This window comes from Podarcis pityusensis, assembly GCF_964106645.2.
Source record: "Podarcis pityusensis genome assembly, chromosome: 17".
NCBI classification, from domain to species: Eukaryota; Metazoa; Chordata; class Lepidosauria; order Squamata; family Lacertidae; genus Podarcis; species Podarcis pityusensis.
In genome coordinates this window covers 6,458,806-6,475,994 of record NC_138042.1, presented here as the reverse complement: position 1 = coordinate 6,475,994, position 17,189 = coordinate 6,458,806, and the positions used below count along the sequence as shown (strand labels likewise).

General features: G+C 45.1%; 1 protein-coding gene across 1 annotated transcript in view; it reads right to left on the bottom strand.

The window, feature by feature from the left end:
• PDE4A (phosphodiesterase 4A) overlaps window positions 1-8,305 on the bottom strand; it is a 353,439-nt gene extending 345,134 nt beyond the window's left edge. The window contains exon 1 of the mRNA XM_080988119.1: window positions 8,131-8,305. Coding sequence (XP_080844245.1) covers window positions 8,131-8,172 — 42 coding nt within the window. The 5' untranslated portion in view covers window positions 8,173-8,305. The remainder of the gene's footprint in view (window positions 1-8,130) is intronic.
• Window positions 8,306-17,189: the final 8,884 nt, after the last annotated feature.

Below are 17,189 nucleotides of genomic sequence, written 5' to 3'. Positions count from 1 at the left end.
GACCGTGGACCGGCCCCCTGCTGAAAAAGGTTGCTCACCCCTGGGCTAAGTGGTCATCATTAGGGTAACCTGGAAAGGGTGGGTCTGTAAACCAAGTAGTGCTAGTGCAAGAGACACTTCAATTGTTCTATTACATATCAAGCTTATTTTTTTGAAGACAGCACTCCAGAAAGGTTTGATGACGTCGCAAAACCACCACATATGGAAACACTGCTTTTTTTCTAGAAAAGCGTGCTGAAGTTGTTACAGTAAGTACCACGTTTTTAACTAGTGCATTTGACCATGATAAATGTAGGTCTTTCCAAGATCTAAGGCCCCATTGTCCCTGTAAAAGTAATGGTGTAAAGTTTGCTTTCTTTAGAGCCGACAGGTTTTTCATACAGGCTTTTAAAAAAATCATCATCATCACAATATGTGCAGAAATGGGTTGAACTGAGCTTAGGAATGGAAAAAATATGAAAACTGATCGATATCAGAACAGTCCATCCCAAGGTGCTTCCACAGCCAGCCCAGCCTTGGCTCCCAAGCAGCCTTGTTTTATTGATTTAAAGGATTGATTTAGGTACCCTTTCAGTCAAAAGTTTCCTTAGTAGCTCACCCTCCTCCCCACCCCCAAAATTAAACAAGTTACACAAACTGAACAACAGCCAAAATCAATAACTACTAACAGAGCAAAAAGAGGCAAACAAAAGAAGCAATATAAAGGCAGCAGCAGAGGGGGGAAATCAAAGCAGCATCATGGAGAATAAAAATATCTATTAAAAATCCACAAGAATCTAGGAGAAAAGAAATGTGTTCATCTGGAGCCCAAAGGATAACGGAGTCGGTGCCAGCTGAGCATCCCTGAGAAGAGGACTCCATAACTAGGGCGCCATTCCTTAAAATCTTTATGACTGCTCCCTTTAGCTTTAATAAAACTCATCAAATATAATGGGTGTGCTTTAAAAAGATCCCTTTCTTTGGATTTGGCTCCTTAATTCCCATAGTTTAAGGTGCAATCCTATGCATATTTATTACGTTTATATCCCCCCCTTTCCTCCATGTAGCTCAAATTGTCTACATAGTCCTCCCTTGCCACCATTTTCTCACAACATCCCTTTGAAGATAGGTTAGGCTGAGATTCAGTCACCTAGCGAGCTCCATGACTGGGTTTGGGCTTGCATCTCACTCTCCAGCGTGGTGTAGTGGTTAAGAGCGGTAGACTCGTAATCTGGGGAACCGGGTTCGCGTCTCCGCTCCTCCACATGCAGCTGCTGGGTGACCCTGGGCTGGTCACACTTCTTTGAAGTCTCTCAGCCCCACTCACCTCACAGAGTGTTTGTTGTGGGGGAGGAAGGGAAAGGAGAATGTTAGCCGCTTTGAGACTCCTTAAAGGGAGTGAAAGGCGGGATATCAAATCCAAACTCTTCTTCTCTTCTTCTTCTTCTCCCTAGTCCTTGTCCAATACTCCATCCCAGCCTTTCTCAGCCTTGGGTCTCCAGATGCTGTTGGACTACAATTCCCATGATCCCTGACCTAGCCAGGGATGATGGGAGTTGTAGTCCAACAACTTCTGGGGACTCACGGTTGAGAAAGTCTGCTCTAACCACTGCACCGCATTGGCTCACTCAGAAGCAAATCACAGTCTGTTCAGTGGGGCTTGTTGTTCCTGGATAAGCATCCACAGGATTGCAGCCTTAACCACTAAAGTGCTAATCCAGTTCTCTCCACGATCATTTACAGCATAGTTCAAGCTTGGGGTTGGGGAAACAGCTGGATGTTGACAAGTGTGCACATGCACAAAGCTTGCCAGCCCTGATAGCTTGATACGATCTACTGCCTTCCTACAGTAATGACAGCAGAGGGCACTCCTGTACCATCTCCCTCTTTGCTAATGTTACCTGCTGTGGATGGATGTGGGCACTTGCCACAAACCTGGCATTCAACTTGTGAAGTTCAGGTTGCAGTCATTCTTCCTACCGTGAAGATCCCTGCCAGAGATCATCATCTTTCTATATTACCATACCCAAGGCAGTTTACAAGCTGAAGAAACAACAAAGATCGCACATCTTATAACAATTTGGTTTTTTAACAGTCGTAATAAAAAGATGACTTAAAATGACAACTGATATAAAAATAATTTTCAATAAGGCATTAGAATACGTTGCACAAAAATTAACTCTCAAATATCAACAAACAGAAATACAGTCTCAAGAATTATAATAAATCGTAGTCAATCAAAATAACAGCAAAGTTACAATACATTTTAAAAGCCACGCAAAAAGATGACATTGAGCAACAAGGTCACATAACTCATGAAAGTATTGAAGGTATTTTATTCTGAGTTTCTCTTCTCCATTCCCAGCTGCTTTTGCTGTTCTTGAAGTCATGGTGTTGGAGAGGCTGTTGCTCAACTGGACTTGACCAAGGGTGGAGGAGGCAGTTGTAGTTGTTAAAGTGAGATGGATTAGCCAGGCGTTATGGCCACTCACCAGGGCAGGCCCACTCATGAGGCAAGATGAGGTGACTGCCTCAGGCAGCAGGATCCACCGGGGCAGCAGATCTGGCCTCCAAGGAAAGTTCATCTGCTGCCAATGCTGTCGCTGCCACAGAGGCAGCAACAGTTGTGCATGCTCCTTGTAGGACGGGTTTGCCACCTCCTCAGCAGCATCCCCCGCAATGTTGCCTCCATACTGGCCTCTTGGCAAACAGGAGGTGCTGCTGGCTTCCTCCCACCCCTAGGAAGGAAATGGTGGGGGCTGCCCTCTGGGGGCACTGCACTCAGGGGCAGAGGAAGGGGGTGCGGTTTGGGCGGACCGCCCCGGGTGTCTTCACCACAGGGGGTCACATTTGGTTTGCCACCCGCCTGCAACTCCCAAGCCTACCCCGAGCCGTCGGGGGGAATTCCCCCCTTCCCCCTTTGTTTTGACAGCTTGGGGAGTCGCAAGCAGGCGGCATGTCAAATGTCCGCCATCGGCAGTTCGCTCGGCCCCCAGCTGCAGGGCGCGCACGCCACTCTGTGCACCTGAGCAGCTATCCAGCGCCTGGGAGGGCACCCTCCACGCCACACCCCCCTCGGGAGCGCACCCACCCTGGGCAGCGCAGGAAATGCTCCACTGCTGTCTGCACCCACCCAGCTTGATTCAGAGCAAGCCCCTTGTGTCCTACCCCAATGATGACTTTTGATTCTCATTTCAACACTGTGATGGCCTGGGATTCGGACTTGGATGCTGAACCTGAGGGATCCCAGCCTGCACAGGATTCCCCACCTCCAGAACCAGCTGAGCTGGGGCTGGGGCATGAGCCTGAAGGGTCCTCACCTGTGCTAGATCCTCAGGTGCAGGCATCAGCTGAGTCTGCTCTGGCTCCTGAGGGGATGGAGGACCCATTGCCTGCAGGGGCTCCACTTTCAGCCCTGTCAGAGGAAGCTGAGGTTGCCTCTGGGTCTGGTAACTCTCCAGCCTCTCCTGAGCTACAGAGGCTCAGGGCAGAGAGGCGGAGGGAACTAAGTTCCCACAGGAGGAGTGCTCGCCTCAAGGCCAGGAGAAGCAAGTCACCAGAGGATCGGGGCCGATAAAAGCCGGCCAGCCCCAGTCCCAAGGTGCGGGAGCAACATTGTTGGTTGCTAGTTCCTGCCTGAACCCTGTCCTGCTTACCTGCCTGAGCTCCTGACCCCCTGCTTGCATGCCTGTTCCTGACTTCACCTGACTCCCTGCCCTGCACCCAGCTTCAGCCACTACGGACTGCCTCCACGTTGCACCTTTGACCACGGACCGGACTTGAACCTCGCCTCTCGGGTAACCCACAGGACCAGCACAAACACTCAGGTAAGGCTCCTGCTATTCACTCCTCTGTGTCTATCTAAGTGGGAGTGCTCTTGCAATACTTCTGGCAATAGCACATGCAGACAAGTGGACAGCTGCCACAAGAGCATTTTTAATGCAATTGGGGGAAGCACAAAATTTGCCTCAGAAAACAAGCCACCTCTTGTTTTGAGGCACATTGCTTTTTGTGCTCCACAGTGCTGGGTGCTACTACTCTCCCTTAGCAAGTGTTTTGCCAAGAGGAGGGATTGGATCACTCAGCAGATCCCCTCCCTTGAAATGAGATCATGTCATGGATCAGGCTGGAGGTGGGCAAATGTTGTCCCCATCTTCAAAAGGGGGGAAAAGAAGACACAGATAACTAGCGACTGGTCCGCTTGACATCAATAGATACCAGGAAAGGTTCTAGAACAGATAATTAGATGGTTGGTCTGCGAGCACTTAGAAGAGGATGGTGTGATTATCAAGTCCCAGCATGTGTTTCTCAAAAACAAGTCATACAAGACAAATCTCTCTCTCTCTTTTTTTTTTTATAGAGTTACAAGCTTGATGGATCAGGGGTATGCTTTGGATGTAGTGTATCTTGACTTCAGTAAGTCTTTGGACTTATGATATTCTTATGGAGAAGCTGGTAAAATGTGGGGTGCACAAGGTAACTGTTAGGTGGATTTGTAGCTGGTTGACTGACTGAACCCAAAGAGTGCTCACAAAGGGTTCCACGTCATGCTGGGAAAATGTGATAAGTAAGGTGCTGCAGGATTCTGTCCTAGGCCGTTTTTCAAAATCTTTATAAACGACTTGGATGAAGGATTTGAGGGGCCGCTCATCTAATTTGCAGATGACACTAAACTGGGAAGGGTAGCTAATGCTGGAGAAGGAAGAATCAGGACTGAAGATGTCCTTAATAGACTGGAAAACTGGGCCCAAACTAACAAAATGAATTCCAATAAGGACACATGTTAGGTTCTACACTTAGGCAGGAATAGGCAGCTGTACAATTATGAAATGGGGGACACCTGCCTTGCCAATAGTACATGTCAAAAGGATCTATGGTTTTTAGTAGACCACAAGCTGAACATGAGTCAACAGTGTGATGCAGCAGCAGCAGCAAAACAAGCTAATGCTATTCTAGGCTGTATCAACAGAAGTTAGTGTTCTGCTCAAAGGAAGTAATAGTACTGTTCTATTCTGCCTTGGTCAGACCACACCTGGGAGTACTGTGTCTAGTTCTGGGTGCCACAGTTTAGGAAGGATATTGACAAGTTGGAACATGTGCGGAAGAAGGTGACCAAGGGTCTGGAAACCCAAGTCTTATGTGGAACAGTTGAGAGAGTTGGGTATGTTTAGCCTGGGAATGAGGAGTCTGAGAGGAGATTTTCATAGAATTTTATAGAATTGTAGAGTTGGAAAGGACCACAAGGGTTAAGATAAGATACTATCTTCAAATATCTAAAGGACTGTCACATGGAAGATGGAGCAAGCTTGTTTTCTCCTGCTCTGGAAGGTTGCACCCGAATGAACGGCTTCAAGTTGCAAGAAAGGAGATTCCAACTAAACATCAGGAAGAACTTTCTGACAGTAAGATGGAAGAAAGGTCTCCCTGGGGATGTTGTTAACTCTCCTTCCTTGTAGGTGTTTATGCAGAGGCTGGATGGCCATCTGTCATGGATTCTTTAGTTGAGATTTGGACTTGTTTATATAAGTTGTTTGTTGTGGTTTAAATTGTATGTTTTAATGCTTGGTTTTTAAAAAAACGGAATTTCTTTATTTACTGTGGACCACTTTGGGAAGGTATTCTGTCCCTGTTTGACCTTTAAAGCCAAGAGGGGCTGGCTTGGCATCCCTCCAGCTCTCATCAGCAGGGTTCAAAATTAGCAGGGCGCCAGGAGCATTTTGTGCCTAAAGATTCTCCATTTGCAAACACCTCAAAAAGTCTGGGTTACTGAAATATGTGCTTTGAAGCCTCAAAGTCTGTTAAGGATAGACAATATGTTAAAGAGTTTAACAATAGAGAATAGAGCGTTTTGAAAATTGAAGTATGGTACTGATATTTTTATTGTATTTATTTATTTTTATTGTAAATACCAAATTAAACATGTATTAACAGTTTCTGCTAGAAATCTGAGATTAACAACGTGTCACTTGTGTGAATAGCGTATTAGTTCATGCTTATCAAAATAATCAATAAAAAGTCTTTTGCCCACCCGCCAATGGCAACTAGACGTTCTGTTTCGGTGCCCACAACCCAGGTCCCAGGAGCCATTTGGCTCCTAGATTTTCTATCCCAGTTTCTAACCCTGCTCATCAGCCCAGCCTGTGTAGCCAATGGTTGGGGATTATGGCAGCTGTTCTTCAGCTAAGTCACATGTTAGCCCCCCTGCTTCAAATATCCATGTCCTGTTTTTCAGATGCTAATCTGAACATCTCCTCCTCCCCAACTGCAGAAACATTCAAGAAACAAAAAATTGTCTTAAATACATATTCACATAAACCAATACCCTGTGCCCCTGCTTGTGAACAGTTCCTGCTCCCCACTAGGGACCGTGAAAAAACACCAAACGCTTAGTCCTCAGTGGGTCAGTTCCGAAGTTCAATTTCACCACTTTGTGCATACCTGAAAGGTGAAGACAGAAATAACCATTCTATTTTTTAAATTAATCTTTATTAAATTTTAAAACACATAAAAGGGGGGAATTACAGCTGTTGAAACAACATTATACACTTCAAAGAAACAAAGTGGCACAACTTATGACTGGTAGCCAATAAAGTACTTTAAAAAGAAAGAAAAAAATGCATATAAAACAAAAGTTGGAAATAAATAGCTCTGAGCATATACCGTATCCAAAACATATCCACTGGGACACGTAAATCTGTTACTCGTTTCTCTCATTACAAAGTTTATATGCAAAAAATTCAAGTATTTTTTGGTATTTTAGATACATCGTGTGATACGGAAAGGAAAGCCTACATAAACCAAACCTTAGAGTCATAAAATTGTAGAGGTGGAAGGGACCACAGGGGTCATCTATCCCAAACCCCTGCAGGAATCTTTTGCCCATTATTTGTTCAAACCCACAACCCTGAGATTAAGAGTCTCATTCTCTACCAACTGAGCTAAAGGTATTTTTAGGGCAGTGCAGCCACTCTGGAACAGCTCTCACACCCTGCATCCCAAACATGATTTTACCTCTTTGGGATCTGGGGAGTGGGGTGCGCAGAAGGTTGTTCTGCGTGTTCACAGCAGAAACTAGCTGCAAACATCACTGACTGACTGTCACCTATGATGGCACCAAGAAATTTCCCCATTCAAATCCACCGAACAGCAAAAATGGGATATGTCCAAGAAATACCTACAAAAATATAACAATGACATAACATCTATGGCAGCGTTTGAATGACCCTTGTGTAAATTAAATACTATTAAATGAGGAAAAATGGTCCAATATGTTATAAGAAAGTACTAGAAATTATAGTAAGGTAAGAAGTATAAGTACATTCAATGTCGTAAATGTAACTTAGGTTGGGAAATGATGGGAAGCCTGTTTTGATATAATTTAGTTTATTGGCTTTTTACTTTGGTTTATTTTTGTTTAGCTAGAAAGTATAAGAAAAGAGCATGTACAAGTATAAGTTTAAGTCAATATTTAACGGTATAATTGTTATTACTATCATTATCAGTTTTACCTTCTCTTTGTACATGTACTCAAGATCGTGTATGGATGTCAATTATTAATAATAAAATTATAAAACAAAAACAAATCCACCGACCAGCTTTCTTTTAAAAAAGATATAAGTAATGTACAGATGATGCTTTACAATGCTTTTTTTAAAAAAGCCTGCCTGAAGCCTGAAGCCTGGATCTGGTGGGGTTGTAGACAAACAATGACATCTGTCAGTCCAACTGCTAAGCTTGGGAGGACACTGGGCTTACCTGCACCTGAGGGAAACACTGTGAGAATTTGTGATGTAACTGAGCTGAGGCCCTGCATCAAGCAGGGACCAATTCAGCCCAGTCAGACCTGCAGATCTAATTTGTGCATTTTGTATTGCACTCCCTCACCCTCAACCACGCGCCCTCCATTGCCTTCTTCCTCAGAGACCAACAGAACCAGAAATCTGGCTCTCTCTTTGTGACATTTGGGTTGACCCTAACAAAGGCCAACTGTGGATTTTGGAGCATTTCTCTGTGGATCAACTTGGCAACTGTCTTTGCTTTTTATAAATTATATCTTCACTCCACCCCAAGTTTCATGGGGGGGAAAAGCAACATCTCAGGCAGGTGACCCAACTCAATTTGCGGCAAGGCAACCATGACAGCCCTGCTCACCTCGTCTGGAGTCACAGCAAGGACGCTGCAGCTCTTCTTCATCTCCTCCTCCAGCTTGCCGGCCTTTGGATCCCGTCTCTGCTGAAGCTTTTTCAATTCACCAGACTTCAGCCATTGGGGCTGAAGGGGCCCTAGGCAGGGCCAGGCGACTGAGCGATGGATGTGCTACCACCTCCTGGGGCCTGAAAGGGAGAACAGCAATGGGACAGTCAGTGAGGGAAATTTAGCCATAAGGTCCCCCACCCCCTACTGATGGCTGTTGGTTCACACATGCAAGTGTATCTGTCACTTGATCATTTATTTTTGATATGCAGTGGCTCATTCAAATATATGACATAGCATGAAACTGGCACTCGTGGCTGTTTCATTCCCTTTCTCTGTATGCAGAGATCTAAAAACAGCTAACCATGGTTAATTACTTATGTATTTAACCAGAATAGCTGCTGAAGCAACTCTTTGGGGCCCCAGTACATGCCGGCTTTAGACGCTATGTAAGCAAACCACCTCATTAACCGCTCAAGAAAGAGCAAAATACAAAGGGAAGACTGGATTGTAGAAGCAAGGTTGACCAAGGGTTTGGCTTTCTTCAGTGTATCAAATTGCCCTTTAGGGAATCCTGTACCTTACTTTAGGGATGATGATAGAAACAATAATATTTCTTTACTGACCTTCTTCCAAGGATCACAATACCTCTCTATGTGCTGCCTTCTAGGTATTGTTGGGTTCCCAAATCCCATCAGCCCCTGTTATTATGCCCAACAATCATGGATGATGAGAGTTGCAGTCAGACAACATCTAGAGAGCACCACATTAGTTACCTCTGTGTTAGACTCAGGGCTGGATTTAGGTTTGATGAGGCCCTAAGCTACTGTAGGTAATGGGGCCCTTTATATGTTCAGTTGTCCTTTGTCAACAACAAATTCTCACTGTTCTTTGTGTTGAATATATGCTGTATGGTAATTTATGGACCTAATAGGTATCTAAAGCCATTTGCACATAACAAAATATGTATTTTATCAAAGTAATTGTTGAACTGAAATACAATTAAGAAGAAGTAAGCTTTATGTTAAGTTGTGGGTGAACATATCAGACAACACAGCGATTCTCCAAACAGCTCTTGTTTATTCACAGGCCAGGACAGAACTGAACTGAAGGGTTCAGTCAGCCTGCTTATATAGAGCTCCAGTACAACGTTACTGTAACAACTTTCTAAAACTATCCAATCACTGAAAGTCACTTTTGATCCCTTATTTGCATAACTATCTACAGTATCCCCGTGCTGGACCAGGGTGAGAACTTCAGTACATAACACTTCAACTGTATGTAGGTTTTAATTTATTTCTGTATCTTATATTTTGGAAATGTACATCCAGGTGTTTTTTTCTTTTAAATTTTTTTGGGACCCCCAAGAGAGTGGGGCCCTAAGCTATAGCTTGTTTAACTTATATGTAAATCCAGCACTGGTGAGACTTCAAAAGGGCCTAGGGTCTGTTCTGTGAGGATATACTTGGCAAGCTCTCATTGTAGGACAACCAGGTCTGCTCCACTCACCAACCCTTTTGCCAACCCCCTTCCTCCATGCCTAACCAACTCCTTCCCTTTACCCACCCACTCGCCCCCACCCGACAACTCGCCCCAAGCTCCTCCAAGCCCCCTTCAAAGTAGGTAGGAGGTGCTTCACAGAGTAGCTTGCTGAAATACTGTACGAAGCACTTCCCTCCATTAAATTTTGCTGCCAGATTTAATCTGCCATTAAATCTCATTTAAAAGAAGCAGGGAGAGGTGCTCCACATTGCCCACCACTCAGTTAAGCAGCTTGCCAGGGCCGGCCAGCCACTCCTCATGGTGCAGTTGGCATAGCCGCCTATTGGCAGCCACACAAACTTCAGAGTGTGACGACACCTTACATTTTTATGCATATAGGAAGATATGAAAACTGCCTCACACCATGTCACACCATGGATCCCTTTGCATTGTCTCTTCGGGGTTTCTGGCAGAGATCTTCCTCTGCTACCTTTTTTTTAAAAAATTAAACTAACTAGAGAAGCCTTGCTTAAGCTTGGGAGCTTCTGCATGCACCACGTATCTCTACTGTGGCCTCACATTCTATCTAAATGAAATGAATGACAGCTTCAGACACAGAGCGCATGCGAACATGACAGGATCTTGAAAGGAGCATAGACAAGCTGTTACAGTAGGAAACGCACAGTCTTAACAAACAGGCTCCAGACAGTTCTCTGCATGGCTGATGGGAAGAGAAGTTGGAGTACCAGCCTGCCTCCTGATTAATTCGGTGTTTGCATTGAGATATTTAAGATTTATTCATAGCAAGTTGCGTTATACCATTGTAAAGGTTCCGAATATGGCGGTGTGGGAAGGCCCTCGCAGATCATAAAAACTGGAGGATAAAACAGATCCAGTGGAAGGAGACAAATCACACAAACACTCCTAAACAAAGTAGACCAGAACAAGCCTAGAGTTCCAAAGCAGTGCAAACGAAAAGGATGCCAAGGAGACAACAAAAATAGCTGTTTAAGGTGTGGAGGCTTATGAAGTAACCACATGCCTACAAAGCACTTAAGGGATGGGGAACTTGCGGTCCTCCAGATGTTGATAGTCCAACTCCCATCAACTCAGCCAGAATGGCCAAGAGTCAGGGACATGGGTGTAACCAGGATTTATGTTGGGGGGTGCAGAACCAAGATGTTAATTAAGCATTTCTATTTATATACTTACTTACTTACTTACTTACTTACTTGATGGGGGGCAGCTGCCCCCCTGCTGCCCCTTGGCTATGCCCATGGTTGGGGATGATAGGAGTTGGAATCAAACAGCAAAGTCTGGAGGGTCACAGATTCCCCCACCCCCACACATTGCAGCGGAGCAGAAGACTCAACTAAGGGCAGGAGTAGAAGCTGCAGCCACAAGTGTGTAAGAACATGGAGAGAGCCTCGCTGCAGCTGACCCAAATCCAGAACTCTCTTTCCATCAGGAGCCTCCAAGAGGGGGGAGCAGGCAGAGAGAACAGCCCATTCCCAGTTTTGTTTTCCCCCTCCCCTCTTCCAGCACACTGCTTCTGAGCATCAGGGTTCTATTTAGCTACCTTCTTGAAATTTAATTTGTTTTTAAACATTAATATATGCCTTCCCTATCAATCGCTACGGTGGTTTTTGCAATCTCGAAAGAAAACCTAACGAACAATGTCACAATGTTAAGGGCTCAACTTCCAAAGAGAGTAACGCAGGGAAGGGGTTGCTGCTCAACAGGAAGAAATGCCCCACACACAGCCATATGGATGCCATTGCCTAAGACCTCTTAGGGTCCTGCGGGTTAGAAAACAATAATCTCAGAGGCCAAGCACAGATCAGACTGTCCCACCTTTACACCAAAATAACAATGACTGCAAAAGCATGGAAAGTTTCCTTTTAAAAGTATCCTTTTAATCGCACATGAAGAAAATGAGTCATTGGTCCAAGCGCTTTCTGAGGAAACCAACGGAATAATAAAAAGGTAAAGGACCCCTGACAGTTAAGTCCAGTCGCAGACAACTATGGGGTTGAGGTGCTCATCTCTCTTTACTGGCCGAGGGAGCCGGCGTTTGTCCACAGACAGTTTTTCCAGGTCATGTGGCCAGCACGACTAAGCCGCTTCTGGCGAAACCAGAGCAGCGCACGGAAACGCCGTTTACCTTCCCACCAGAATGATACCTTTTTATCTACTTGCACTTTGATGTGCTTTCAAACTGCTAGGTTGGCAGGAGCTGGGACTGAACAACGGGAGCTCACCCGTCACGGGGATTCGAACTGCTAACCTTCCAATAGCGAAGTGTAGTTTATTTCAAAGGGTGTCTGTTTGCTGAGGGGCAAGTCACTTGCACTACCGAGCGACAGTTCCCAGGTGTATTTCAAGACACAGGGAAGCGCTTGCCTGAATGTGAGGCTTCAGCCTTGAGGAATGAAACTTCCCTACCACTCATGCTCTGAGAAACAGCCTTCTTGCTTTAAGGCAGAAACTGAAAGAAGACTCAGCTGCCTGAAAGAGACAGGTCAGTGTAGGCAAAACAGAAAGGGCATGCAAATCGCTATTTGCATTAGCAGGCAAGCCTTCATTGGCACAGGATGAGGGCTGGCATGAATTACAACTTCTGTCTGCAGAGTGACTCAACAGTTTATCCCTGAGTGAGGTCACAATATTCTAGTAGATCTCTGGGGGATTTGCAATAGATTGCCAAGGGTTTATGTCCTCCTTCCTGAGATGCTATTTTGTGCTTTGCACTGGTTGATGGGCATCAGGCTCTAGTAAAACAAACAAACAAAGTAGATCTCCACAAGCCTCCTCAACCCTGGTTTACTTAGCAGTCTCAAACCTTCTTCAGCTCTAGCAGGTCTGTGTGATTTTAGGGCATACCTATAGCCTAGCCATAATCATTCACAACTAATTGGTGGAATGACTAACAGACACATGTGACAGATTACAAATATGACTTGTTTGTTTGTTTAATTTATACCTTGCCTTTTCCTCTAAGGCGCTCAAGGCGATGTTTCACCTGCAACTGCTAATATTACCAAACCACAGAATAAAAACTTGGGGGAAATATGCTGAGCACCGATGTATTACCCATAGCTTTTTTAACATGAAGTAAGTGGGTCAAAATATGGGGGTCAGAAACTGTCTAAGCCAATCCAACGATAGCCTGAAATCCTGGAGAGCAACTGTCAAGTCCATGTTGTCAATACTGAGATAGGTGCACCGAGGGCGCAATAAATCTTCCTATATTCCTAGGTAAGATTGGTCAAATGGATGAAGGCTGAAGATACCCAAAACGCTGGGGAAAAAAGTACTGCAAAATGCTTTTTTATGCTCTAGTAACCTCTAGGCTAGATCACTGCAGCATGGTATACATGGGGCTGCCTCTGAGGATGGTTTGGAAACTTCAGCTGGTGCAGAATTCTGCACCCACGTTGCTCATTGGGACAAGATATTTTTGAGAATATCAGGATTGTAATGCCAATCCTGACTGGACTGAACTGGTTGCCAATTATTTAAATTTATCTACTACCCTTCACCTGAGGATCACAGGGTAGCTTAAAAACACAGAATGCATCCCTGCCTAGTACCTGTGGATAATGTGAAAGGTGCAGACATTATGCCGTCTGGAGGGCACAACACAAAAACGAACCTTTTCTGCAGTGGTTCCCCAGTTTGTGGGACGCTCTCCCCAGGCTGGCTCCTTCATTATACATATTTAGGCACCAGGTGAAAATGTTCCTCTTCAAGCAGGTCTTGGGCTGATTAACATCCTATACCCTTTTATCCCAATCCCAAAGATGGGCAGTGCCAAAGAATGCTCCAACTACCGCACAATTGCACTCATTTCACACGCTAGCAACGTTATGCTTAAAATTCTACAAGGAAGGCTCAAGCAGTATGTGGACCGAGAACTCCCAGAAGTGCAAGCTGGATTTAGAAGAGGCAGAGGAACCAGAGACCAAATTGCAAACATGCGCTGGATTATGGAGAAAGCTAGAGAGTTCCAGAAAGACATCTACTTCTGCTTCATTGACTATGCAAAAGCCTTTGACTGTGTTGACCACAGCAAACTATGGCAAGTTCTTAAAGAAATGGGAGTGCCTGATCATCTCATCTGTCTCCTGAGAAATCTCTATGTGGGACAAGAAGCTACAGTTAGAACTGGATATGGAACAACTGATTGGTTCAAAATTGGGAAAGGAGTACGGCAAGGCTGTATATTGTCTCCCTGCTTATTTAACTTATATGCAGAATTCATCATGCCATGCGAAAGGCTGGGCTGGGTGAATCCCAAGCCGGAATTAAGATCGCCGGAAGAAATATCAACAACCTCAAATATGCAGATGACACAACCTTGATGGCAGAAAGTGAGGAGGAATTAAAGAACCTTTTATTGAGGGTGAAAGAGGAGAGTGCAAAATATGGTCTGAAGCTCAACATCAAAAAAACGAAGATCATGGCCACTGGGCCCATCACCTCCTGGCAAATAGAAGGGGAAGAAATGGAGGCAGTGAGAGATTTTACTTTCTTGGGCTCCATGATCACTGCAGATGGTGACAGCAGCCACGAAATTAAAAGACGCCTGCTCCTTGGGAGAAAGGCGATGGCAAACCTAGACAGCATCTTAAAAAGCAGAGACATCACCTTGCCGACAAAGGTCCGTATAGTTAAAGCCATGGTTTTCCCAGGAGTGATGTTATGGAAGTGAGAGCTGGACCATAAAGAAGGCTGATCGCCGAAGAATTGATGCTTTTGAATTATGGTGCTGGAGGAGACTCTTGAGAGTCCCATGGACTGCAAGAAGATCAAATGCATCCATTCTTAAGGAAATTAGCCCTAAGTGCTCACTGGAAGGACAGATCATGAAGCTGAGGCTCCAATACTTTGGCCACCTCATGAGAAGAGAAGACTCCCTGGAAAAGACCCTGATGTTGGGAAAGATGGAGGGCACAAGGAGAAGGGGACGACAGAGGACGAGATGGTTGGACAGTGTTCTCGAAGCTACAAACATGAGTCTGACCAAACTGCGGGAGACAGTGGAAGACAGGAGTGCCTGGTGTGCTCTGGTCCATGGGGTCACGAAGAGTTGGAAACGACTAAACGACTAAACAACAACAACAACAACGACCCTTTGTGGGAGGGGGTCTTTGTGCGAGGGGGTTATTGGTTTGCTGTTGCTGTTTTGTGTTCTCATGTTGCATTTTTAAATTGCCCTATGATCTTTGGATGGAGGGTGGCAGAGTAAGTAAGTAAGTGACTCCAAGCAGCTCACAGATCCTGTGAAGTAATTACTTGGAATAGGCCTGGTGTTTAATAGAGAAGATGAGTACAACTTCTCAAGAGAAGAGAAGCAGAATCACCATCACACTTTACAAAGCAGACAGATATAACACCTACACAGCAAGGGTGCAGGAAAACATAAGATTAAAACAGAAAACCAGGACTGGAACCAAATATGAGAGACCATTGGAAGCAGGGTACAGATGGATATACACAGATCTCATGAAAGATGATTAAGGGAGCATTCCTGTGCAATGCTTGAGTTCTACCAGCTAAGAGGCTCTTGGATTTGGCACTGCCAAAACTCAAGATGCAGCACCCACATGAAAGATGTGCCAGTGGAACACAACAAATACACCTGTGGAGCCTTCTGCCAGTGAAGATGTACAAGTGAAACAGCTAAAATAGGGTGGAACCCTGGATAGAACAGGAGTGGCCTGGAAGAGGTGCAAACCTACATGGTAGGTTTATCTTCTTCTTACTTTTTCTTCTTTCTTCTTTGGCGATCACTCGTAGCCGAGTAAGATTGCCTTCCATAAACACGGTTTTAACAATGAGTCCGTAAGTGACTGTGGAGGCCAATTCCAGACCCACACGTCCTTCGTTGGACTGATCATGTTGTGTGGATACCTGATTATCGTCTTCCAAAGCAACTACTCTATTCTGAACTTAAAAATGGAAAGCGTAATGGTATCTTATATACTTGTCCCAACAACAGAACTTTCTACCAATCCTGCACTTGGTGCAAAGAATGTCCCTCCTGTGAAGAGGTAAGGGGTGCCCATCCCCTATGCCAATGCCTGTGCCTAGGACATGGTGCAGCTAACCATGTAATCACAGGATGATACCAACACCTGAATGTTGGTGCCTTCAAAATCCTTGCCTTGGCCTCTTCTAATCCATTTTTAAGAATAAAGAGGAGGGCTAAATTGATCTGCGAATCAAATTCTGTACCAAATACCAAGTTCCACCCAAAAATATCCTTTCTTAACAATTACTTTTTAAGAAGGACTAGTTCCAAAACAAGATCCTCAGTATTTGCTGCTGAACCATAATATTCTTTCCAGCAGAACCAGATTATCTCCCGCTCCTACATTTTTTCTCTTCACCTTCCAGGAACTGTAAATCCCACACAAAGCTTTTCGCTTCGCTTGAATTCTTCTTTTACGTCTTATGCAAGCGCTTTTCAAAATTTCATCTGTGGGTGTTGAATAGAGAGTGAGGGAGATTTGCGTTGGCCGGCTGTTCCCTGGGTAAGCTTGTTAGGTGCAACTTGGCACATCCTTAGGCATCAGCATTTAGCTTCTTATCCCTGTGTCCAACATTACCCAGAGGATCTGCCAGGGTGCAGCCCTGCTGAGACCTCAGACATGAGCTCTACTCAGATGGGAAGCAAGCAGGGCAGGACCCTCCAGTAGATCTCCGCATTGATAATGACCCTGAAAAACATTGGATCTGGGCCCCCAAAGCTGGAGGCGCCCACACCAGCTGCCAGAGTTTCTGGCTTTCAGCTGAGTTCCCTCCCCTCCATTTCCCTCAGGGCGATGGGTGTCCCCCACCCCTACCCCAAATTTCTCCCAGACAGAGCGACTGTCAAAGTGCTCACCTCAGGGGTCAGCAAGCTTTTCCAGCAGGGGGCCGGTCCACTGTCCCTCAGACCTTGTGGGGGGCCGGACTATATTTGGGGGGGGGGGGAATGAACAAATTGAAATTGAAATACTTTATTGCCACTTGTACAACTTGTATACAGTGAGATCACATGAGCACTCAGCTCTCTTAGTCTTAATTCCCCTCGTTTACTGATGCGCACCCACCAAACCCAAAAGTCAGTTGCCTTGTTGTTATCTTTTCATTCAGCAGCCTAACAGCCCACAGATAGAAGCTGTTATTTACCCTGTTGGTGCGACTAATCATGCTTCTATATCTTCTGCCCAAGGGCAGGAGATCAAGAAAATGCCAGCCAGGATGTGAATCATCCCTGAGATTTTTCCTCACTCTCCTGAGGCAAAGTTCTTCCGCTATTTCATCCACCGGATTCACGGGACAGCCCATAATATCTTGTGCTGTATTCACCACCCTCTGTAGGCACTTCCTATCAGATTATGTCAAACCAGCGTACCACACCATGATGCAGTATGAAAGGACACTTTCTATTGTGGACCAGTAGAAGGAGATCATCAAATAACCCAGAGATGCATTTTAAATAAAAGCACACATTCTGCTCATGTAAAAACACGCTGATTCCCGGA